General features: G+C 42.0%; 1 protein-coding gene across 1 annotated transcript in view; it reads right to left on the reverse strand.

Annotated features, from left to right (window-relative positions):
• Positions 1 to 26,819, reverse strand: part of GLP1R (glucagon like peptide 1 receptor) — an 89,792-nt gene that overhangs the window by 47,303 nt on the left and 15,670 nt on the right. The window contains exons 2-3 of the mRNA XM_075089140.1: positions 12,019 to 12,115; positions 10,589 to 10,699 (exon numbers count right to left, since the gene is read on the reverse strand). Coding sequence (XP_074945241.1) covers positions 10,589 to 10,699; positions 12,019 to 12,115 — 208 coding nt within the window. The remainder of the gene's footprint in view (positions 1 to 10,588; positions 10,700 to 12,018; positions 12,116 to 26,819) is intronic.

Genomic DNA, 26,819 nt, shown 5'->3' on the forward strand with positions numbered 1-26,819 from the left:
CTGCTCCCATCACCCATATATGCACTTCAATTTCTGGCCACATGCAAAGTCTCCTTCTGTTCCTATCACACATTTGATGAGAAATGCCCATGGTTTTGGTTACAGCAGGAGAGGAATCAGAGCATATAGATTTTTCACTGTCCCTAAAGGAAGTCACATATCTCACCCCAGCTGAAAGTTCGTAAGCCACTGCTCTGTTGCACGTGGCTCAATCTGAACTAGGAATTTACAAATATAGTATTTGTTTAAAAAAATAAAATTGATAAAATGGAGAATGGCATTGCCACATAGCCCACAATAGATACATGTTAATAATATGTTAATGATTTTTAAAAAAATTATTTCTTCCAACAGTCCCTATACCTACTCTTGAGATGAGCAGCATATGTTCTAGAGTTCTCTGCTGTGCTATCAGACTGAGACTAACAAAGAGGCAGAAGTGAACCTGAAAGACTAAGGGGTTTTATCTTTTTAAGCAAACAAATTGCCAATTAGCTTGAAACAGCTTTTAGTGCAAGGAAGTATAAATTTTGAATTGCTTATGGGTTGCAAATGCAAAGCACATATTTTTCACGGAAAAAAGGTCACACCCCTTTCCAGCATTATAGAGAGCTTTCTGGAAACATGGTTTTATTAAAGCAAAGAGGTAAGAAATGTAATAAATGTCTAATCATGTTCACTGTATCCAATATTTGAAGTGAAATTTATTTTATTGCATGCTAAAAGACAGACAGGTAGTTTAGCTATACACTCACGTATTCATCTGCTAACTACCTTGGATTTAAGAAGATCTCAAACTATGAAACTGGATGATTAAACAAAAAGTGAGAGAGATTAAACCAGACATGGTTTAACCTGGTCCCCCAAACCAAATGCTCCAGCCATGCATATACTTCAAAACTGTCTGAAGGAACACTCTCACACAAACGCCTGCTTCCTCAGCTGTAGGGCTTTCTGCAGATCCCTCTAGAAAGCAACACATATTGTCTCCTTTGGTCTGCCTTGCACGGGTGACAGTAGCATTTCACTGCTCCACCATTTCACTGCCCCAGTGAGACCCATAGAAGATCTCACAAACAAATGCAAGCATCTTCTTTCTGTTTCTGCTTTTTCTTGTGGCACTATGGCACTCAAACCCAAATTCCCTCCCGCTCTGAATTTCATCAGTGCTCAAACACAGGCAACCCTGGGGAAAGGAAAGAGGACCAGGACAGTGGATTTAGTCCTGGAGCACAGCAGATGCCCCAGGAATGCAGCTGCTTGAATATCAGCCCTCCATGACCACTTTTGATGGCGGGGGATGGGAGGGTAAGGCACTAAATCACCTTTAGGAAAAAGTTGGCTGCATAAACTTTTCCAATGGCCCATAGACAGTAGGCCTAAAGACTGGGGGGACCACATTGTTCATGGAACAACATTTGAGCAAGACTTAAAGATAGAGGAAGTTGGTTATGTCACTCCCCCAAACCAGCACCCAGCCTGGGAGCACTCTGCTGTGGCTACTGGCCACCCCCACCAACAGTCAACCACCCAAAATCCCTGCTGAGGCAGAAGTCTACTTGTAAACTTCTCTCACCTGGGTCATGACACACCATGCCACATACCCAAAGCACCTGTGGCAACATCCTGACAAACGTAAAGTTCTCTTTCTTTCAGCCCTTCTCGCTGGTGGGCACAAGCAGCGGAGATGAATCTCAGAACCAAACAAGATCCATTTCAACACTATGTTTCTGCTACTTGCACAGCAATACTGCAGATCCTATTCCCTGCTGCACATGATGCCATTACAACTGTGTAAGTCTATAATCACAGCTTTTGAGGAGGGGAAGACACTACACAGGAGGGAAGCATTAGGACTTGACGAGTTCATGATTTAAACATTAGCCAGGACTAAGCTAGACACTAATGCAGGGTGGGGACTGTGCAGACAATTTTCATCACCTCTGCCACACCACAAGGTTTGCGTATATCTCATAGCCCTAGGGAAATTGCTTTTAAAAATTGTAAAATCTGCATGGTCAGACTGGTAACCTCTGGCACTTGGTAGTTCTGAGCTAATGCCCCATTTCCACCCAAAGCCTCAAGCAGAGTGACACCTACCTAGACACATCAGGAAAAGCAGTTCTGTCACCAGAGGGGGGATTGGGAGTGCGGGAAAAAGGGTCTCAAATGTAGGTTACAGTGTGGGGAAATGGGAATAGCTGGCCTGGATGTGTCTTAGCACCTAAAGGTACTCTGAAGCAGCAACCTAGTCTCTGGCCTCTGCATTACCACACCTCCACATGAAGCTTGGTTCATGCAACCTCTGTGCCTGGGCAAAACTGTTGTGCAAAGTACAGCTGTGGTCCCAGATCTCCACAATGCCTTTCTACTTATTGGATTTAATCAGACTCCCCATCTCTAGTAGCCAGAGGCAGCCACAAGGTTACTATCAGAGATCATTTGATATTACTGCTGGACTATTCTGCCAGAGAGACTTTCAGGTCTTTCACGTCACAGGCTGAAAGCTATATTGTTTCCAGGGGTCCCCAGGCTGTACTTTGCCTGCTCTTCTGGGAGAACAAAGGAGCAGATGTCATCATTGCAACACATGATGTAGTAAAGAGAGGATAATATAGAAAATAAAGTGAATTATAGGAGACAAGTGATTCAAGCAAAGGTGAATGAAAACAGAAGTTATTAGTTAAACAAAGGAAAGGTTTTCAAACTAGGAGAAAGGTGGAGCTAGAGATCATGGGGAATTACAACACATTGAGGCCTCATGGTCAACAGCAGTTAAAGGCATACAAGCCATCTAGCCCTTTACCTAGCACAAGAAACATTCAGGATTTAACGAGAGCTTGGTACTTCAGGAATCCTCCAATGGCTCACGTATGGTCATATTTAAAGACTTCATAGTAGTTTGGTAAGACTTCATAGTAGTACAGACAAATAATTAGGTCTTATGTCTCCATCCAGAACCGAAGAGAATCCAGTGCACACCTGGGGCACAACTTCTGGTTTAGTTTCCTGAGAAGAAACAGACCCCAGAACAGCTCAAACTAACTCAGCCACAGCAAGTAGGACAATCAAGGGGTTGCTTCAAAATTCATTACAGTGCCAGAGCAAGGTACCAATACAGGTACAGACCAGCAGTCAAGCCAATTCAGGTGTCAGACACCTCAAAAACCAGAGACAGGTCCTAAGCTGAAACAAAAGCATTCAAATTGTTCAGAAGATTTTGAGCGGAGATTTGAAAAACAGCCACATCTGTGTTACAACAAGTTTGCAGCCAGACTTTGTGCAGCCCGGTGTATATAGGAGCAACTGATGTGGCTGCTGTTCACATAACTCTTGCCCAAAACTAGTACCCCTGGAAGGTTTTTTTAATTAAAAAGGATTTAGTGCTATTAAACAATAAAATATCAGAACCCCAGAGGAGGCATAATTACAAGATGAATTGTGCAGCTCCACGGTTTCCAAATCCACATGGTGTTATTGGCAGCTGGCCTTCAATTATAAGGTAAAAAGCAAAAGCCAGTGACGGTGAGGTGAGGTGCTCGCCATCCCTTAAAGGAATACTGCTCCCCTTGGAGGTTTCTGCACCGATTGGACTTTGTTACAGCAGCTACCCATGGTAATCTGACTACAACATGGATAGCAAAATGTGCAAAGTTTACCTGGTGTTAATTTCAGTGCTACCAGAAACTGAGCAGGCTTTCTGGGTTTTCACTAAATGGAAGGTTTGGCCCTAAGACAAGGCAGGAGACACATATGGGAACAAAAGCTGCAACTGAGGCAGCCAGAAATTTCACCAGTATGTGAAATTTGCCTTCAACAAGCTTTGACCATAGTCCAAAATCTGTGCTGAAAACTTCACAGAACAAACCCTTTCAGCTATAACCCCCCTCCTCCTCCTTCAGCATCTCCCATGAAGACCTGCCCAACAGCAGGAGCTGCAGAAGAACAAATAGAACCAAGACAAAGAGCTGGAGTGAAATAGCCCATACAGGTTTGAGGTTGCTGCAGTTTGCTGTCTCAAAGATGTATAAGCAGGCTATTAGAAGGACAAACACAATCTTGTCTTACCAAAAAGCTTTCTTGTAGGTTTTTTTTTTTGTGGGTTAATTTTTTTAGAGAGGAGGGGAAATGGGGAAGCAAGTCACAGCAGATATTAAGCATGCATTTGTTTTGATGACAGACACTTCCGCATCATATTTTCAAAGCATTTCAAAACACCCTTTTGAAACACAAGAAGCCTTCCCAAAGAGAAAGTTTATGAATTTCACCTATATAATCCTAAATAGAATGCTTTGTTTTACCTCGATCTGATTCCCTTCCACCTTCTGTTTGCCCCATTGCCACTGCTTCTCATTGTCCCAAAGGGCTTCCCCACCACATGTGTGAAGCTATTTTATATGGCATTAGAGGGACACAGATAACTTCATGAATTTCTACCATGTAGTTACAGCCCAGCAGTGATTGGGCTCCTGATTTGCTCTGATACCAAACCCCTGCACTATGCTGTAAAACACATCAGCCACCTGTTTCTCATTCCAGTGACAACGGTTTAACCTGCGTTGAAGCAGAAGCTACTTTAAACCTCAGTTCCTTTGGCTTCAGGGTGATACTGAGTACCCAGATACCTACAACACCCTTATTTCACGATTTCTTGTTGTGTTAGGGCAATACTATAATGGCCAATATACTTGAAGTAGATAAATGCTAATGCAGCTGCAATCACACCAATCAGGAAACTGATCTGCATGGCAGGGTGGACAGGACTCCTCAAAAGAATGGGGAAACTCCCCCCACATTTCAGTTGGGTGCAATTTCCAATCTATTTTGCTGCACAGCTACATAAATGCTGAGTTAATTTAGCAGTTAGATGGAAAAAAGGTAGTGGTGAAGTACCTATGAACATGTAATAAACCAACCTTTGAGCCACATCCCAAAAGGGCACTGATAACTCAATGCCCAGTACTTCAGTGTGAGCTATACAATAAGTCCTCTAAAAATTCAGGTTTAATTTACTCGCCTATCACAAAGCAAGTCTGTAGCAGTACAGGGATACATGGGTTCAAGCATAAAGTCTTGGTCTAATGTTGTGATCTTTTGTCTAACCAATTATCACAGACATATTCCCAGCCTTCAGAGAGTCCATCCTTGTGGACAGCATGGCAATACTGAGTTTGGCAGGGATGCTTATACACACTAGGTAACACAACAAGAAAAAGTCTCAGGCTCAGCATTTCCAAAGAGATCTGACACACAAGCAGGGCATGATTGATTGTCTCTGCTGTACTTTATAGGCCACCTTAGGAAGCAGCACTGTCAAAAAGGGCAGAAGATTAATATCGTCATCACAAGGTGAGTGATGCTGTGAGACAAAAACTTGCAACTGCACACACTGCTTGGCACAAAAGACCTGCAGATCCATCCTCCATGGCTTTGTCCTGGCCTTGAGTCTCCGTACACACACAAATCTGAGCAGACACACAGAACTGAGAATACCAGTTTTATTCTCAAGTTTTTCCACGAACAGATTCCCATCTCCCTACAGCTGCTCTTGTACCTTGAGATATATGAGCAATCCAAAGACCTGGAGAAAGCTTTACTGCTTCATGTCCACAATGCAGGCAGTGGTTCCAAAGCTGCCGCATTAAGGAAGCAAAAAGAAAGTTACACCTCAGTGAGCACCCCGGTGGCAGCAAGTAGAGACAAGAACCTTCTAACATCATGTGGCATTGGACTAGTGATGCAGCATATGCCTGCTGAGCAGGTAAAAAGTTCTCCACATAATTTTTGGCTTGCCACTGCGCTAGGCAACCTGCTGAGCTACATCCGCTGTTAAGATTGGCGGAAGGGCAGCCTCAAGGCTGACAACCACTACGACAAGAGGAGCGGGACAGAAACAAGAATAAGCTGTTAAAGTACAAGGTTTGCAAAACCTGTAATTGATCAAGGAATGCTACAGCATTACAAACTCTTCCCACGCTAATTCTTCTCCTATTCTGGCTGACACCAATGGAAATTTGTAACACCTGACAGTAACTAGTTACCAAGACTTACAATCAAAAAAAAATTAAAAGAAACAGAGAATCACAAAACAGCCAAGATTGGAAGGAGACTCCGGAGATTTCCTAGTGCAACACCCTACTCACACCAGGGTGATTTAGGGAAAGTTGCTCAGGTCAATGTCCAGTCAAGCTTTATTCATCTTCTTCAAGGATAGAGACTCCAAAACCTGTGTCACCTGTTGCAGGTGTTTGACCAACCTCACAGTAAAATAATTATGTTTAAAGGAAAATTTCCTGTATTTCAATATGTGATCATACACATCAATAAGATCCCTGCTGAGCCTTCCCTTCTCCAGGCTGAAGAGCACCAGCTCCCTCAGCCTCATCTCATATGAGAGACACTCCCATCCCTTAATAATCTGCATGGTCATTTGCTGGAATTGCTGCAGTATGTCCATATGTGTCTCATACTGGGGAGCTGGAATACCAGACAAAGCACTCCAGATGTGTCTCAGCCCCCAGAGTAGAAGGGAAGGATCATACCGTTGAGCTGCTGGTGATGATTTTCCTAATACAGCCCAGGAAGCTCTTGGTATTCTTTGCTTCAAGGGCACATCACTGCTCCTGCCGAGCATGGTGTCCACCAGGATCGCCAGGGCCTTTTCTGCAAAGCTGCCTTCCAGCCCATCAGTACTGGTGCATGCAGCTATTCTTCCCCAGGGGCAGGACTCTGCATTTCCTTCTGCAGAACTTCACAGGATTCTGGTCAGCTGGTTTCTTCAGCCTCTCAAGGTCCTTCTGAACTACAGCACAATCATGTGGTGTATCAGCCGCTCCTCCCACTTTTGTACAGTCTGCAAACTTGCTAAAGGTGCACTCAGTCCTATCATCCAGATCATTAATAAAGATCGCTAAGCAGTACTGGCCCTATTATCAATCCCTGGGGTATAACACTAGGGAAGGATTTCCAATGGGACTTTGCAGAGCTGACCACAACCCTATATGGCCAGCAGCTCAGCCAGTTTTCAGTTAACCTCGGTGTTCCTTTGTCTAATCCACACTTCATCAGTTTGTCAGTGAGGATGTTATGGGAGACAGTGTCAAAAGTGTTACTAAAGTCAAGATAAACAACACCTACTTCTCTCCACATATCTACCAAGCTAGTCATTTCATCTGGTTTGTCAAGCATGATTTCACCTTCATAAACCCATGCTGACTACTCCCAATTATCTTTTTGTCCTTTATGTGTTTGGAAACAGTTTCCAGGATTATTTGCTCCATCACCTTCCTGGGGACTTATGAGAGGCCAATCACCTATAGTTCCCCATGTTCTCCTCCTTGAGCTACTTGTAGCTAGTGGTGACAATTGTTTTCTTCAAGTCCTCGGGAACCTCCTTCAATTTCCAGGGCCTTTCAAAGATAATCAAGAGTGGCCTCACAATGGCATCAGCCAGCTTATTCAGCACCTTTTAGTTCATCCCACTAAGTCTCATGGACTTGTGGGTGTCCTGCTTAAGTGTTCCATAACCTGATCCTTCTCCATGAAGGATAAGTCTTCCTTACTCCAGACACTGATCTCAGGGCCTGGGATTGCTGAAGGCAAGTTTTACCAGTAAAGGCCATGGTGAAGAAGGCAGCAAATACCTCAGCTGTTTCCCCATCCTTTGTCACAAGGTCGTCCCACCCCATTCAGCAGTGGATCCAAATTTTCTCTCATATCTGTTTAGAAGCCCTTTTGGTTGCCCTTCACATCACTTGTCAGATTCTGGGTGGGTTTTGGCTTTCCTAATCCTGTGCTTGAGTGATCAGTGTTTCTATATGCCTCCTGGCTCACCTGTCCCTGCTCCCAGCTCTTCTACACTTTTTAGGGAAACGGCTAGGTCGAAGAGACTTGCACTCAATGCTTGCTCTGTTTCAGTACCCCATCATAACCAGTATTCCATTTCAAGTGCTTCAATTTGTTCCCCAGGGGACTTCTTGAAGTATGGTGTGAAGTCCCCCAGCAAAATTCTTACACACTTGAAAACCTGACTCCTAATCAAAGGGACAGCATTCTTAAACAGGTAAGCTTGGCTGGAGCACCTCATTCTTAATGGTGACCTTCACTGAACATATTTTGAAGGTACTTTCCCAAACAAGGTCTCATCTTTTCATTTTCTCCATTTTCATCAGGTGAAGAGACGGAAGCCCTGCAGTGCTAGAACCTATTTCAAGTTCCAAGTAGGGGGCTGAGCAAGAACAAGTAATAAGCATGCTTTAGTGATTACTGTAAATCACAGGGTGTCCAATTTCCTATTGCTCTAGATCTTCCATTATAAAGATGTTACCTCTTCATCATGGCAGCCCATTAGCATTCACTTTGAACATGACTCCACAAGACATCATGAAATAGTTATCAGGTCATGGTAACTCATGCTCCTGAATTGTGTACCTGGCACCGATACAAAATTCTTGTTTTATATTCGACAATGAAAGTCCTTGTTCCATTCTTATTCCTTGCTGATAAAACAGTGAATGAGGTGTACGCACAGTATGTGCAACAAGGGAACACATCCAGAGGTTTAATGGCTTTCTTAAGTACTTTTGCAATCCTCCCTAGCAAGGCGTTACACAAAATGCTGCTATCCTTTTCATTGAACAAACATTGTTTTCAGGATAATTAATTTAAAAAAAAACCTTATTTCCAAAAGTATGAAAGATATTGCACATCCCAATAATTTATTAATCTGCAGTATTGCGTTAAACCTTGGCTGTCTCCAGCAGTGATGTTTCAAGAGCAGTTAGAAGTCAAATAACTGTGTCCAGGGTCTTAAAGATTGGAAATAAACAGGTTTAGATGAAAGAAGTTTAATCCTGTGAAGAGTTTGAGATATCCAGAGATATTAGTATTATTACAAAAATTTCTGCAGCATCCAATAATTTTATGTCAATTAATTATGAGGCAAATATTGATTTCATATATTTATAAGAGCTTATTTAGCCATTCTAAAAGCAAAACATCTTTATTAACAATCTGAAGAGGATTAGCAAACAGCATTTTAACTTCAGAGGTTATCAAATTGGCAGTTACTGCCAAGATGGTTGAGATAATAAAAAAGATGTGCAGAAGTTAGAAATACGGACACAGTAGCATAATATTAACCTGGTAGAATACAGAGCAATACTTTTGGGAGTGGGGAAGTCACCCCAACACAGATGTTTAGCACAAGGCAGGAAAAAAACTGCCAAAACATGCAGGTCACTTAAAGCAGGCAAGGCAGAAGAGGTAACCAATGGCAGTAGGACTCCAAAGCACGGGGGCAGAAGGAGTGGAGCAGATGATCCCTCCCACCCACACCACGGGTGTCCCTAACCACTAAGTACATAGTACTTAATAAGGAAAGCAAAAGTTGCAGATGCAAAGCAAAGCAAAATAAGGAATTTATTCACTGTTTCCCATCAGTAGGCAAATGTCCAGCCACTTCCTGGAAAGCAGGACCCCAGCACATGTAACCATTACTCCCAGCCTCCTGCAGAACCCCAGCCTGCCGGCCTTGGGCAGGGCATAGGTTAGAGAGAGCTTTGATGCTGTGCATGCACCATTTAGCAACAGCCAAACCACTGGTGCATTATCAATACTTCTAGCTGTAAATACAAAGAACGGCACCGTAAGGGCTGCTATGAAGAAAGTTATCTCCATCCCAGCCACAGTACAACCTCCACCCCTCATTCCATACCATTTGCATCACACCCAAGTCCCATATTACCCAAGTATCCTCTGACCATCCCACCCCATTGCTTTTCTTTCTCATTCCTGAAATGCCTTTGTACCGACACTTAACACATGTATTCCACACTTAAACCATCTTCACATCCAGCAGATTTATACATCCTCATTAACCAGTATCCTCTGTCCCTTAAGTGGGGGCAAAGACAGTTCACCACACCAAGGTTTTATTTAGGCTTCAAAACACAGAAAGGTCTTCAGAAGAAGCAGCTGTACCAATCACTGAATTCAAAGACAGAATACTAGATGAAGCAATCTAATATGCATTGCCTTCAAGAGGCATCAAGTGTACATGTACGCTTGGGTGTAAAATCTAAAGGTGACATTCAGTCCTTCAGAGAAATTCTTTGCAACCACTGACAACGCCTTCATCTTGCAGCATTCTGAGGAATAAGTTTATCTCAGGAAGCAGCAAAAGACACTTTCACTTTAGACCTTTTGGTCTTTATCTGCTACAGGATGACCTACCATCTAGCTTTACCACTTTTTCCTGAGTTTTCGAACTACACCATTATTATTGTTAGATAGTCTTCAACAAGCACAATACTATTTTATTAATAGTCACCACTAGTCAAGCAGCAAAAACAGATGAGAGCACAAAAATCCAAACTAAATGCAACCCTTAAGAACAGCCTCTTCTCTCATTTTCAATTTCTCTTGCTAAATGGAGATAAAGAACGTATCATACTGAGCCCCATTCCTACTTCTATATTGTAGAGAATTGGCTGCACTTATAGCCATTTAAGCCAATTTTATCCTCCCTAAGACCGTGCATGGAAAGCAGAGCTGGTTTAAAGCTGCGCCTATAAGGAAAGGCTCTTACCTGTGTTAGCCCAGGGGAGATACCAGGGACAGCTGACATTCACATAGGTGCCGGGCAGTCCGTCTGGCCAGCAGGCATAATTGTCAAATGTTCTATTGCAGAACTTGCCTTCTGCAGAAAGATGGAAGGGAGGGTCATGCCACTGCCTTGTATTAATACTGCAAGGAGGAAAAGACTGAAGAGCAGAAGGTAAAAGGAAACATGTGCATAAAAGGAGACATGTGCATTTGAGCCATAACAGCATTATGCAATTAAGCTTTGACATGGAGTTAAACTCTTTCAGACAGATAAATCTCGTTCATCCCCACAAAACAAGAAACTGGTTTCAGGGGGAGAATGGAAGAACAGTTTAGGGTCTTTGACTAAATCAAGGAACAAGAAGGGTAAATCAATACTGATTCATTCCCTTCTTTTATCTTCTATACCCTCATGTGTCTCAGTTTAATTTAAAATAATTTTTGCTATGAATACTGTAGATAATTCCTGAAAATGCTTCTCAGTCATGCAGTTGGAAAGTCTAGCCTAATATATAGATCGATCAACGAAATACCCACATGCAACCATAACTTTGCACTACAGCTTAATCAACAGGAGAATACTTCAACTTCAGATTTATTAAACTGTCATTCTTAGAGGGCAGCACTCAGCTGCTCAACAGGATAATGGAGCAGAGGGAGATGAATGTTTCCCTGACATTGTTGTCATCAGTTACTGCTCTCACTTTGCCATAACAACGTAGTTAGAGAAGGAAAATTAACAGTTTTGAAATAAGTCTTCACAGATACAACTTTAGACCCATCTTATCTTTCTCAGTGTGTCACAAAAGCACTGAAGCATAGGAGAGACCACACTGTGTCCAGCTGTGAGCGTCATTGACAAGTCACCAGCGTCCTCTAAACACCATGATTTTGGCATATCACAGCTGCTCTCAGCACATTACAGCAGCTCAACTGCTAAGACAAGCTGCATTTTCATTTTCGCTACGGAAATCTTTTTTTTTTAAAGCCATTTCAGCATTTTAAAATGCTCAAAAATAGTTTATACCAACTTTAAGGCCCACAGACTGCTACATCAATGTGAACAGCATGGTGCCAGTTTTCCTAACACCTGTGCGCTCTCTCAGCTCTGTCCCCTAAAAAAGTTCCAAGGCTATTACATTACTTTGCTGCTTTGATGTGCTACAGCCACCACTTGCCATTGCAAAACGCTCTGGACCTAAAGACTAAGATCTTTACAATGAAATTGTTCTATAAAATGCTTCCTCAGAGGGAAGAGTCCCACAGAGAGCAGGAGGAAGCAAATGGGATTAAAAACAGGGAATGGACTGGGAAGTAAGCTGGAGAGGTATTTTCAAGTTCATCATCACCCCCTTGTTACTGTTATAATGCATTTTAAAATTCATACATCCTATCCCTACCAAACCGGCTTACCTGCCATCATGGGGGGTGCCTCATACAGGTATTTCAGACATTGGAGCTGATACTCCTTCCACTTCTGCATAACCCCAGAGAGGGACCCATCTGAACTCTGAAAGAGAAATCCTAAGTGTCAGACATGGCAGGGATTTAAACTGTGTATTTTTCACGCAGCCCGAGTAGGTGGATGTGAAAATTACTACCGCAAGCCAAAACAGCACTGCTTATCATAAAGGGTACAAGATGTTGCTATGCCTGATTGAAACCAGAGAAATCCCTTTCTATTTGTACTACGAGGAACTGAAGAAACCCATAAACAACTATACTGTGTCCTCACTGAAACCCAAACTGAGTTAGCCTTGCTCTCCTGAACATGCTCCAGTTGTGTGATTTATTATCTCATGAAAAGACAGGGACAGCAGCGCGTCCTTTCAGGAGAGGTTCTCTTTCCAACAGCAGTATTTCTGCTATCCAATAAATGAGACCAAGTTAATTCACTGTATTCAGGGATATCCCCCAAGCATTCTTCCAGAAGGTCGATGAAAGGTTTCCAGCTCAGCTTTTCTTCCACGAACAACAGCTTTTCCCCGCATCCAACACATTTTCCCTGAAACTGCTGAAAGAGCGGGGACCTCCTTTTTGCAGTTTGACAGGCTGCAGGTCTCACCATCAGCTACCCCAAGCACCGAAGGGGCAGGCAAAAAGTGTATACAAACTCTCTCTGAGCACGAAGGAAACTAGCTGTTAAACTGAAAAATTTAGCACTGGCTACTTGCTCAACCCTAGCAGATGCCCCACCTTGGCTCAGAGACCCATTGCATTTAAGTAAAGAGACATCAGCCCTTCTCTTCCCTCTCCACATTTGTATAAACTGAATTACAAGTGTCACGATTAGAGGGCTGTAAGCAATCAATAACATGGCCAACTCATCATTCTTTCTAGAGAAAGGCCCAGCATGGATATCTCAGACAAACAATCAACAACATGAACCTAATGGTACAACACACTAACACCAAGTGGAGGAAAATCCATTTAATCCCAGCTGTCAATCAGTTTGTTCATTGAAACATGAGGGTAAATAATCCTTGTAATTTTACCCTCACAGCTTCAACTGCCAATTTTTATTTTCTATTTATGCTTCTACACCTTTTTCAGATGGTTAAAAGGAAACCAGGGCATGGGAAGGATTACTGTAAAATGAAGAAGTCATTTAAAATCTATTCTGCATTTCAAAAAGCCAAGCTGAATGCTGTCCACTACAACCACTGTGGCTAAAATTTACACACCAGTGCAATCACCTTGGTATAAAAGAAGTAGAACTAGCATTTCTGGACTACAGATCTGTCCTGGTTTCAGCTGGGATAGAGTTAAATTTCTTTGTAGTAGCTAGTGTGGGGCTGTGTTTTGGATTTTTGCTGGGAACAGCGGTGATAATGCGGAGATGTTTTAGTTGTTGCTAAGTAGTGCTTACACTGGTCAAGGACTTTTTCAGCTCCCCGTGCTCTGCCGGGTGCACAAGAAGCTGGGAGGAGGGGACACAGCCAGGACAGCTGACCCAAACCGACCAACGGGATATTCCATACCATATGACGTCATGCTCAGCATATAAAGCTGGGGGAAGAAGAAGGAAGAGGGGACATTTTGGAGTAATGGCATTTGTCTTCCCAAGTAACCGTTACGCGTGATGGAGCCCTGCTTTCCTGGAGACGGCTGAGCACCTGCCTGCCCGTGGGAAGTGGTGAATGAATTCCTTGTTTTGCTTTGCTTCCACGCGCAGCTTTTGCTTTACCTATTAAACTGTCTTTATCTCAAACCATGAGTTACCTCACTTTTACTCTTCTGATTCTCTCCCCCGTCCCACCACGGGGGAGTGAGCGAGCGGCTGCGTGGTGCTTGGTTGCTGGCTGGGGCTAAACCACGACAAGATCTCAAGTCCTCTTCTCTTGTATCTTTCAATTAAAAAAAAAAAAAGTGTTTCCAAAACCAAAACACCACACACACCACGCTTCTGCCTCGATTAAGCCACTACATTGCATTAAAGATGCACTTGTGCACATGATGAGAAGTACAACTTTTAGTAGATACCTGTGTTGAGTTTCAAGAATAACTGCCTATATTTATATGCAACTTAACTGTAGCTAGGGCCTCACGGCCATAATTTTACAAGAATGTAGCCAGCTCCCCTTGCAGTCAAAACAAGCACAAGCCTGTGGATCTTTGAAACTCTGACCCTCGTGTGCCTGATTTAAAACATCTTATCTATGCCAATAAATGCTGCCGAAGTCTGTCTGTGCTGAAGTCCCTAGTGTAAAATGAATGCATCCTACTGAATTTTAACCCCATGTGCCTGTGGAAACACACAAACCCACAGCATAGTGATCTGCGCTCAACATACCTGAAGGAGAAAGAAAACATCACCTAAATTAGGGCTACAGGAGTGTGCAGAGAAGAAACACATAACCAGTAACCCTAAAACTAAAATGCCATCTACAGATCCATATAGGCTAAATAAAGATGGATGACAGAAATATAGGGAAAGGAAACCACTTTCAAACCTAAGTTTCTCTCAGGTAGTCTTTAAAAGTAAATTTTAGTTTATGCATTGTTTAAATGGTCTTCATTTTACAAGGATGGTTATTGAAGATATACAGGACTGTTTCACCACCTTCTCATCATCAGGTTAACACTGTAATAAAGGAATTAGAAGGAACATTTTCAGTATGAACTCTTAAATTATGATTCAGAATAATATCAAAAGCTACTGTGTCACACATCTTCCCAAAAAGTAACTATTGATCATGCACAAGTTAATCCAAATTCAGCTTTTAAAATCATTAAAAGATAAAATGCATACAGAGTTTCATTTAGAAACAAGACTTTACCTTTTAAAATATCCTGAAAATATCCTAAAACTGCTTGCACTAAGAAAATTAGCTCTTTTGGAGTCAGCAAGCCTTAAAGTATTTTGTTCTAAAACAAGTTTTCATCTGTTGCCTTCATGAAGGCAGGAATAACCAGCTTTAATTACAGCTTAGGAAAAAGCAAGCCTCTAGCCATTTAATGAAAAAGTAGAAACATTCTACTTATATTGGTTTCTCATAATGTGAGAAGGCAACTCTAACAAGGAGATTAGCAAACTATACAAGTAAAATAATTAGACATGCCTTTTTGTGGAGATGACTAATTTGGTAGACAGTTCTCTATTACCTATACTCTGTTGCAATAAGACAATCAAATACAAATCCCAAGACTATGTAATGTGTTCTCTCTATGTCTATGCAACAGTTTACTCTGGTTCAGCTAAATACCACATTTTGTTATCAGACAAACTGACTTAAATTTGATCTCCACATACGCTAATCCCAACTTCCCAGAGATTTTTGGCCCATGTGAACAAGAATCACAAGTCATTCAGTGCCACAGATTTAAAATGTAAGTAGTTATTAAAATAAGACATACTATATTTTCTTGAGAAGTGATTATGTTGCAGAAGGAATTCAAAAGCACTAAACAGACATATACAAGGACAAGGTTCCTGGTCACTTCCCAAAATTTGGAGGAAATTGCAAGAGTTCAAAGAGCTTTATTACTCAGGACTATATTTTTGTTGCTAAAGGTACTGGTCCTTGCATTTTAGTTGTGGGTGTGGGTGTGGGGTTCCCCCCCCCCCCCCCGTTATACTCAACCAGGAAAAACAGTAGTTTTGTGCGGTGAAAATGTATTACAGAAGGATAGTGGCAGAGAAGAGGATGGAAACATGGCTGACTGGTTAAGGTGGAGGAGTCAGAAGGCAAGAATGGATGAAGGACATTAAGGAGGTAATGGTGCAGCGTAAGGAGCATAAAACGGATGCAGAAAAATTAAGACAGGCAAGAGCACAGAGACTAGGAGCCTTTCAGCGTATGTGTATAATTAAGTGTAATTAACTTCTAGTGATAAATTAGCTCATACAACATTCTGAAGACAGAGCTCCTTACAAATGCTTAACACTTCTACAGGAAAGCCTATTTCTGTAGCTGTCATTTGTCTTCAGAGACCCTACAGTAAAAGGAAGCATTTTAATCACTTCTCAACATCTTTTAAACTATTCCTGCTATGACAAAAACAGCATCCACACAAATCCAAGGTGATCAATGCTACAAGAGCACTCTTCTAATGCAGTGAAATCTGAGCGCACAGAGTATAAACCTTCAGGGGACTCAGACCAGACAAAATGCACCAAGAAATGGCATCATTCAGAGTGGAAGGGAGAATCCTCAGAGCTTCAGAAGCAAGCCCATGAATCACCAGCTATCTTCTTCCCTCTTCTCCCATCTCCATATAAAAGGTCTTACATGCACAGAATGAGGAATTCCTCCTTACATTATGTCTTCTTATGTCCTTCTTATGTCTTGTGTTGTCTGTTTTTAAATGGGAACACTTATGTTATAGCTTTTTCAGACTTTTAACATTTCAGGATAATAAGCAAGACTTCAACTTGCCGCTAAAGGCTCATATGTAATGTTACAACCACTGGGACCTCCAAAAGGCTAATCTTAGTCTTCAAAAGCAAAAGCCAGGCAACCTGGCATTGAACCACACTTTGGTATGGCCTTGGTATTCTTCCCTCGGATAGTAACAATGACATATCTACCTCATGAGAGGAGGGTTCAGATTACATTTACCGCCTTTTATCTCAGAAGCACCAGTGAGTTACTTTTAAACTTTATTGCCCTTTTTGAAAAGTCCAATGCGACACATTATTTCAAGGCAATTCTGCTCAGGATCAGCACAGCACCTAAGTCCAAGATAAGTGAAGATTGTACATTAGTAGCTTTATGCTCATTCTGACTTGACATTCTTTCCTGTATAATATGGACCTTATTAAATCATTTGTTATGTCAGCATAAGCTATAGGTCTACATCAATAAAATCCAGAGGAGAGGCTAAGCTGGCCACCTAACAGGTTTATTCAATTCATAGCATGGATTTAGGAGAGAGTTTTGTCCTCAGTTCACAGCCCAAATGGGGCAGAGCACAACACTGCTAGCCCAGAAAGCTTTGCCCTGACCCAGTATCACCTTGCATTTATTGGGACGAGATTCCTCCTGTCCAAGAAAGAATGATTTCCAGGTTTCAGGCTTAAATGAATTAACTTGTGTGGGGCCTTCCTGAAAGCACTTTCCCACCTACCAAAACGCTTCGGCTTGCCACAACAGCACCTCTGGGAGCAGAGGTTTAAAAACAGCAGCTGTAGCACAGCACAACTCTGCAACAGGGCTAGCTGTTCACAGAACAAAATTGTCTCCTCCTGAAATTTGTCATCACTTTTCTCCACTTCTAATTTGAAATAAATACGAAAGCATATGAATGGCAAGATGCTACTACTACCTCCCTAAGCCCATCAGTCAAGATGCAATTTCTCTACGGCTACTGTAAGTTTGTCAAGAAAGTCCTGCAAATGTTGATGCTCCAACCACCAGTTTGTAAGAACAATTGTGTTTCTTTAACCGTTGCAGGGGTAAAAAAACCAAACAAAACACAAAACAATACAACACTAAACCAAAACACCAAATACTGAACTTCAGATTAATAGAGTCCTTTGACCCACTGTTTACACCATGACAAAGCAATCCTGTTGAGGATCAGTCCTTCAAGAGTGCAATGCTTCTTGAAAACCAAAAGATATTCTGGAAATGCATTAGTACAGGAGCAGGCTTTATTGTTAGAACGGGGGGAGTTCTAGCTCCCCGCCCCGTGCAAAGGTACGAGATTTAACCGAATTATAACTACCTAGTTCAACTTCTGGGTAATGAGCTAATCTGAATCCATTATAGGCAACATGTCCGACAGTCCAGTTATGCTTTTTTAAGTACTGAAGCTATATCAAAGGAGTAGGTACATCAAAAATCACAGTGCCGTCTCTACAACAGATAGTACAAAAAAAAAAGTATCATTAAAGGTACCTGAGCAATACCTTTTCTAAAGATCATAAAATGAGATCATACTTTAGGACATGTGACATCCCCCAGACTTCCGTATTTATCATGTTCTCTTCCCATATTACGTGGCCCCAGTATAAAATTTAATGTAGTCATCTGACATATGCAAAACTAAGCAACCCTTTGACATAAAGTCATTATTCTCGGTCCCTTCTGTAGGGCTTCTTGACTGATCAGATGACATAGCATTAATTATGCTCCCAAAGTCATATTTTACAAGATACTTCACCAGCAGTTGGATCACTCTGGATCAATCCCTCACCCTTCAGAAAAAAAAAAAGCCAGAGGATCAAAATAACTTTTTTTCCCCCAGAGAAAAAGTCTACTGCCAGCTTCTAGGAGCTTTTCCTGTAAATGCTTCCGTTCCTTAGTTACTAATGATCCAATGACTTCAGTAGCTCAAGAGCGCCTGAAAAAGAAATCTTTCAGCATCCTCCCTGATAGTGAAAAGCAGCAAATGAGCTCCCACAAAAGGAGCTACTGGGTTCAGTGAGAGACATGCTGGTGACACCTGCCAGCTGCATTTTCTCTTAGGCTGAAGCAGCTTAGCACTTATGAGACCTTCAAGAAAAATAAAAAGTCCCAGGACTTCTGTAAAGGCAAATTTTGAAAACAATGCTTCATGAGCTGTTTAACCATGAAGACCACTCTATTCTGTCACTATTTTAAGACTTCATGACATCAAGCTTTTGACCTCAAAGTTGCAAGAGCAAGCTCTCATCAGGCACTTACATCTGATCAATGCACAGAAGAGACACTCCTCTTCTACCTGTCTCTTCAGAGCTGCCCAGCCCAGATGGACAGCGTACCTCCAGTCCTGAACAGTAACACTGGGCTTTCAATAACTTCCCAAAACACACAAGATTTCCCCCATTCCATTTCATCCTCTGCCTGAGCTGCTTCCAAACGGTATTTCAGCCCACCCAAAGAGCATCCTGAAAGAACAAACACTCCTGTCAAAGACAAGGATATGTATAAAAATACCTGTGTGGGGTTTTTTTTTTGTTTGGATTTTTGTTTTTGGTGGTGTTTGTTGTTCTTTTGTTTGTTTTAAATCAGAGGCTGAATCTCAGAATTCCTCTCTCAGCTGAAAATAAACCACTGCACCACAGGTCCCTCATTCTGCCCTGCCTGCCCTCATGCTTTTTTCTTCCTCTTCTGCACACCTGTACAGCTTCAGAAGGAAGGGCTGGTTGTGCTCAATCCCACAGCAGCCTATAATAGCACAGGGTACTAATCTCCACCCCACCCTCCCTTATTCTTAAAACCTCTTCTTGCTAGATTAAGGAAAAAAAGGATAAGCGTATGCATCTCCTAAAGCAGCTTTGGAAAAGCAGATTGCCAAATGCAGAATGCTCTGCCCAGTCTTAAATAAGGCATTTTAAAGAACAAAACCAAAACTGATTTGAGACGTACTCCTGCTCTCAGTACTTCTGCTGGCCAGGCCCAGGCAGCTCCCAGTTCAGCTGACTTATCATTTCACAAATTGTTCCAAGTACATAAGCTGTCTTAACAGGCAGGATAATTCAGCCCCAACCACAAGGGTTTCCACTCTGGGACCAAACATCCCAGGGCTGTCCTGGGATGCTTCATTCGTGCTTTGAAACCAACCAGTTCTCTGTTCCCATCCCTGAAATTTTTGTTTTGACAAGTGCATTTCAATGAGAATAATATCTCTTGGCCCCTAGAATTTCCTGGATCAAGGCAAAGTATTTGGCATTCAGAGGTATAGATGTCAAACCAAACTTTTTAAACACCTAAATCAACTTGCATTGTATACAGTCTCAAAATCAAGGGAATAAAGTGCAGCCTAATATTTCAGCATGATACAAAATTAAGGATCATCTTCTAGAGACATAAATAAAATCAAATTCCTGTGGGCCATGTAGGACGGACTGAAAATGCATTATAAACCTGTGCTCTGGGGGTTATTCTATTCTTTCTGTCTTCAGTGATGGACAGACATGGGACAAGAACAGTTACCTGCAGAGTTTTTCTGCCCCATGAAGAGCTTTCCCAGCCTGGAAAGAGGTTTCTGCTTTGGTCACTGTAGGACCTATGAATCCATATGCTTACAGTTGAAGCAGACACATATTTAGGTTGACAGCCATTGTTACCAGAAAATGTGATTTTCATTACAATGGCTTTCATCTGTTCTAGTAAATGTTGCTGTCAAGGATGTACTACATGAGCCAGTCATAAACATGACAGAAGAAACTACTGAGCAACTATGCAGAGAGACAGAAGAAAAAAGCAAAATTTAAAAGCAACTATAACTCCCAAACTTTCCGAGAGCAGAAAGCAATTTCACAATTTTAGTGGGAGACAGTGGGCCAGCACTCATGACAATTAAATGATCATAGGACTCACACACAAAGAGATTTTACTTTACATTGCAAATCTAGACACATGATTTGTGAAGTGCTCTTTAGAAGAGGACTTTTACTGATGTAGTTATACAACAGAGCAAGCAAAACAGTAGAATAAAGAGTTTCAATTGCATTTTTAGACAGATACAAAAGGAGTAGAGCTAGAAACACTATGGAAGGAACAAAAGCAAAGTTGAGCAGTGTTGTGGGAGCAGGGCAAGCTACAAAACTGAAGATGAGAAGAGTGCTTCAGATCTACCCTCACAGATTCAGAAGCAAAATGTAGCCTATGCTACTGGAAGAACAACCCGACATTTCATTAAAAATGTTGTAATAACATAGAATCATAGATCAGTTTGGGTTGGAAAAGACCTTTAAAGATCATCTAGTTCTAATCCTCCTGCTGTGGGCAGGGACATCTTTCACTAGACCAGGTTACTCAAAGCCCTGTCCAACCTGGCCTTGAATGTTTCCAGGCATGGGGCATCTACCACTTCTCTGGGCAACCTGTTCCAATGTTCCATCACCCTCATACTAAATTTCCTTCTTATATCTAATATAATTCTAATAATATAATATAATATATAATATTATATATATTATATATATAATATATATATATAATATATAATATAATCTAATATACCCCTCTTTTAGTTTAAAACCAATACCCCTTGTCTTATCACACTACAAGCCCTAGTAAAAAGTCTCTCTCCATCTTTCTTACACGACCCCCTTTAAGTATGGAAGGGCCACAACAAGGTCTCCCCAAAGCCTTCTCTCCTCCAGGCTGAACTACCCAAGCACTCTCAGTCTTTCTTCATAGAAGGTGTGTTCTAGCTCTCAGATCATTTTCACAGCCCTCCTCTGTACCCGCTCTAACAGGTCTGTGTTTTTTCTTGTACTGGGGGTCCCAGAGGCAGCTAAAAACTCCAGGTGGGGTCTCATGAGAGCAGATTAGAGCGGGACAATCACCTCCCTTGACCTGCTGGCCACCCTTCTTTTCATGCAGCCCAGGATATAGTCAGCTTTCTGGGCTACAAGCACACATTGTGAGCTCATGTCCAGTTTTTTAGCCGCCAGTACCCTCAAGTCCTTTTCTCCATGGGGCTGCTGTCATTCCAGTCATCACCCAGTCTGCACTGATACTGATGACTGCCCTGGTCCAGGAGCAGGACCTTGCTCTTGGCCTTGCTGAACTTCATGAGGTTCACATCAGCCTACTTCTCAAGCCTGTTAAGGTCCCTCTTGATGGTATCCCCTCCCTCAAGGAAATCAACTGCACCACTCAGTGTCACCTGCAAACCTGCCTAGGGTGCTCTCAATCCCACCATCTATGTCATTAATAAAGATACTTAACAGTACCAGTCCCATTACAGCCCCCAGAGGGACACCACTATCATGTACTATCACAAGGGAGTACAGGGACAGTGAGGGATATACAGGGATGAAAAAGGAGAGGAGATGTAAGAATTCAGGTACCTGATCACAGACACCTACTGTTTCTCTCAACATGCACTAGTGCCTTGCTTTGTCTCCTGCCATGGCTGCAGAGAGGTGCAGATTTCCCCTGCACCTTACGACATATCTATTAGTCCCGTATAGGGTCTTCAATACTGCAGCAGCACTACATGTCTGCATTTGGGCAACTGACATCCTGAAGGTCTCTGAGCTGCTGAAGCAAAACAAAGCAAAGCACATCTGTCAAAGCTGGACTTCTGGCTCCTCTTGCTGTGGTTTAAAATGCAATTAGTTAAGCTGGTTCTTTATGACATACCAAACCAAGCGCATTTAAAAGGATCTGTTTCTTAAGCTTATAACTGACTGGCTTCTCTATAACAGCCAGCAATAGTCCAGTCCCAGAGCTGGCTGAGAGAGCCTGCAGTCTCAGAGCCAGGGAATTGCAACATCTGAGTTTCCAAGCACAAGGCGGGGGGGGGGGGGGGGGGGTCGGGAGAGGATTTCACCCAAGGAACCCCAAAAGTAATCTTCATCACAACCCCAGGGACTGAGAGAACATCACTTTGTTGTAAATAACCTGTATTTTTGCTAGGAAGAAAAAATAAATCTTTTCACCTTTCACACCAAAGTGTCCCAAGGGAATTTAGCTCCCCCCAACTTCCCAACTGACTATTTAAGTCACTCTTCTTAAAGACCCATGGTACTGGACCAGAAGGCACAGTGTAGAGAGTTAGCTATTCTTTCCAGAATCACAAATCCAACAGCAACATAAACCTGGTCACCAGTTTGTCATCCCATCACTGCAATCCCTCCAATAACCTCAATAACAAGAAAAAAACCCAATGAAATCAGACACATTAACCTTCAGACCTTTCTCTCACTGAATACATTTCCACTTATACTTTTTTGTTTTTAAACAAACTTAATTCTCCAGATAAAAAAATTCAAGAAAAGGATTTGATAGAAAAAACAATCACCACAAAGCTATTTAAAAAACATTACTGCACACAAACCCAAGAAGTCCAGTGTATGATTTCACGGGTTCTGCATCTACTATTGTATAGAGATTGCTAGAAAAGAATGCAATCAAATCTATATGGCTTTTGCAGTTCTAGTTGAGAGCAGCAGTTTATTTTGGTTTTAACTAATGCAAATTAGCTCCCTTATTGTCACAGTGGCTTGAGGTCTACTCCCATTATCTGCCATACTGCTCTTTCCTGCCTACCCATCCCCCTGCCAAGGCAGTTAAATGTAGCGCCGTTGCAAATCGCTAGTGTCTTCATCAGCAGCTATGACACATTTGAGAACAGAGCATACAGAGAAGTTCTGCCAGTGAAGCTCATATTCCAGACGTCATCTGTTTTCCTTGCTAATATTAAATAAAAGACAATGCAGAGGTGCATCTTCACATAACATAATGACATGGGTTTATCACATCTAGATAGATCAGAACCCCTACAACAATACCTTTGCAGTATTGCAGCATGTACAGTACAGTTCACATTTATTTGGTTGGATGCAGTGTGGTGTTTTTATAGCCTGCATACGATCTTACACTTTTCAGCATTCAACCCACATGGCTGCCAAGTGTTATATTCCAAGGGTTTGATTTGTCAAAAGCAAGACACGAGCAATGTTGCATAAAGGCTAGAGTCCTAACTAAGCCCAATACGGAGAAGCATTATCATGAGCAAAAAAAGAGTACTAAGACAAAAGAAAAAGGTGTACTGAGATGTTACCCAGGGACTGCACTCCAACCATGGGAAACACAGAAGTAACAAAGGTTGACACCAAGGACCAAATCAACATGCCTGAAGTTAAGCTCACATTGGATGATCGTGTTATTTTATCCAAAGTTTGAGGGGAAGATCTTGCAGTCCGTGGATGTCGAAATCGATAGGAGGCACAAGCTAGAAGAAAAAAACCTGGCACCACACTCTACTGCAGCAGCATCCTCAGAGCTGAGTTCCTAGGCAGAGGGAGCCAGATGATACCACTTCCACAGGCCACCCAAACACAGAACTTGTACTTCTGCCTTCATCCCAACTCCCAGGTCCTTTTCCTTTTACCTTCTTTTAAAACAGAACTTAGAAGAGTTTAGCTTCCCTGCACAGGGTTGCTTTTTTTGGCTATGCTCCTGAAAGCCTCTAAGCAGAGAGGCAATTTAAAGCATCATCTTAACAACCGCCTGCTCTATTTGAGAGGTCTTGGCAGCTAAGACCGTATGGTCATCTTTCTCCCAAAGTGATGTTACAAACAAGAGTCAACAGCAGATAGGTGTGCACTACAATGTTTGCTTTCACTTCTGTACATTTTTACATTTGCTTTTATTTGCAGAGGCCAATTCAGCTACCTTTAGAGCAAAAATACAACAGCTCCAACCTGCAACCTAAAATTTTCTTCTTTTTCAGTCTCTGAAGACAGCCATCACCATCATCTACAATATTTAAAGTTATGAGCAGACATTGCAGGAAACAGGAATGAAAGCCATTAAAATCAAGAGCTTTCATTAATACTTTAATTGACATTAGCTTCCCCCCCCTCTTTTTTTGGTAGCTTTAATACAGGACAGGTACTTTTACAGCTTTCCATAGGACTAAGCAGGCTGAAGACTGAAATCAAGTAATTCCAAACAATTCTTAGCTGTTCAGTATTTCACCATGACAATGTTATGTTACCACCTTTGACTCAAATGACTTGGCAGGATCAATAACACCCTCCCCTCCTGCGTGTTTACACAAGTAAAAGTACCTGTCAAATTTATCCAGAATAGGTTTACTTCCCAGTTTTCCTACAGTCCCTCTCAGCCAGGGAAGCAGACTACAGAAATACAGGCAAGTCAAGTTGAATCACAGACTTTCCTTACTCTAGGACTGCAAAGCAACTTAGGAACCACACAATCACCCCAGGAATCGGATCTGGCTTTATCTGAGTTAGTCTACCACAATACCTCTTTCAAAAAGACGACTGTAGCTTCTTCATTTTGGAAGCACAGCAGAATGCAAATATTCTGAGAGTTGCCGAGTATTACAGCAAGTGAACAGGTGACCAAGACACAAATAGATACTGGGGAACCAGGATAAGACAGAAGTCCCAAGGATATGACAATATCAGTTCTCTGAAGTTAGTAGCACGACAACTGCATATATGGATGACACAGAAGTTAATAAAATTTAAAATCCTTCTGTAGGCCTAATCTTGCTTCAGTACATCCTTGAGTTCAGAGGATTTTGTAGTTTAAGAATTTTAATAAAAAACAATCCTCAAACATTTCCTTCAGTAGTCAATATTGGGACAGTTTATCAGACATTCTACACCACGAGTCTCTCAAACAAGCAAAACAGCAATTTTCACAATTCCCTCTCCAAGTATTTTGATTAGGTAAGAAATAAAATGAGTAAGCAGTCTGCAACCCATTTCAGCATCATACATACATCAGCTCACTTTTCTCCCTCTTCCTCCGCATTCTTACCTCTGTTGCATTAAACTTGCACACATAATATTCAGATGCTAATAGTCCCTCTTCAGCCCAGAGATCCTAGCACTGACTGCACAAGTTGAACCAGTAGCAAAGGGTCTATGTTTTAGTTCTGCACAGCAATCCCACATGCTGTCATTCTTGTGCTACTGTTGCGAGGCAAAAGCAAGGAACTCAGATGCAAGATGTATCCTCTTGTTTTTCAGAAGTTAATCCCTACCCCATCTTCAGGCCACTTCTAGCAGGCTTTGACCTTTGTCAGTTGGAGTCTCACAACATCGTTTTCCCAATACGTGGAAAATTGGTGGATTTTCTTAATTCAGAATCCTTGCCAGCCCCAGGGCCAGATCTTATTTCATTACTTCTGGCAGATATCACAGCCTTCAGCCCTGCAGGACTGCTGTGGCAACAGCCAGTTTCAAAGACAGTCATACCTCTGCACGGAAATCAGCCTGCCTCCTCACCTCAGCCCTTCCCTCCCTTCCATACTCTCCTAGAGGTATATGGAATTAAAGAGGTTTGTGGCTTAAGCTACAGAAGTGAACTGTGATTGTGTTGATGTTAAAGCTGAGTGGACTCATACTTCTTTCCATCCTTCTTTGGAGAGACCTTCAAAAGAAAGGGGGAAAGTGAGCAACAGAGGAAGGCTGCCGTTCAGGCAGCAAGCACGCTGGGTTTCAGAAAGCAAGGGATGGGGTGAAGTCCAAGAGCAGGGTGAAATAACTCCATAAGCCAAGCAAAGAAAAAACATGCAGAGAGTTTCTCAAGAAAGCTGTCCAGCCTAGACAAATGGAAACAAAAAGAACTGCCCTTCCAGCCAAGCCTAAGCTTTGTCAAAATGAGTATTTTAAGTTGAGCGCAAAGCTTCCCCTCCCCCAGCTCCAATTTTCAAAGTACTGAGGGAAGCAGTGACAAAGCTGAAAATTGATAGGTCACTTAAAGGAATTAAAATCATTCAATTAGTTCCATGTGAGTAGTTTCACAGCCACGTATTTCCCATCTGACACTAACCTTAAATCAAGCAGCATCTGTAGGAACAGAATAGATTCACAGAGAAGAGGCTAGAGAAAAAAGTTGGGAAGTTCAATAGCAGTGGCTTTATTTGACATGTTGTCTTTTCCAGGCAAACTCTGCTCTGTGAACTAACTTGCTCTGCAAAAGATTTTTATGTTTTACATCTCAGTTCATCCTTAAGATGTACTTCTGGAGCAGAGAGTCATCATACAGCATAACTATCAGCATAAACCAGCACTGCTGTTGAAAGAAGTGGTTCCTCTATCCCCAGAGAAAGGTTGTGATTTCCTCCCCCATGCCTCTCGCCTCTCCTCTCCTTGTGCCACCTTAAGCACTCTTGCCATCACACTGTGAGCCAGACAGCTGAACTCTCCAGGGTAAAATTAGACAATCAAAATGTTTAAGAGGGTAAGAGTTGCTGTGAAGCAGAGGCAAAAGCAGCACAGCTCACAGTGAGGCATAAGAATTATCTTAATTATCCACCATCTTAGTTCTAAGAGGAGCCTAAAATGA

Source organism: Phalacrocorax aristotelis, chromosome 3 (assembly GCF_949628215.1).
Source record: "Phalacrocorax aristotelis chromosome 3, bGulAri2.1, whole genome shotgun sequence".
Classification (NCBI taxonomy): domain Eukaryota; kingdom Metazoa; phylum Chordata; class Aves; order Suliformes; family Phalacrocoracidae; genus Phalacrocorax; species Phalacrocorax aristotelis.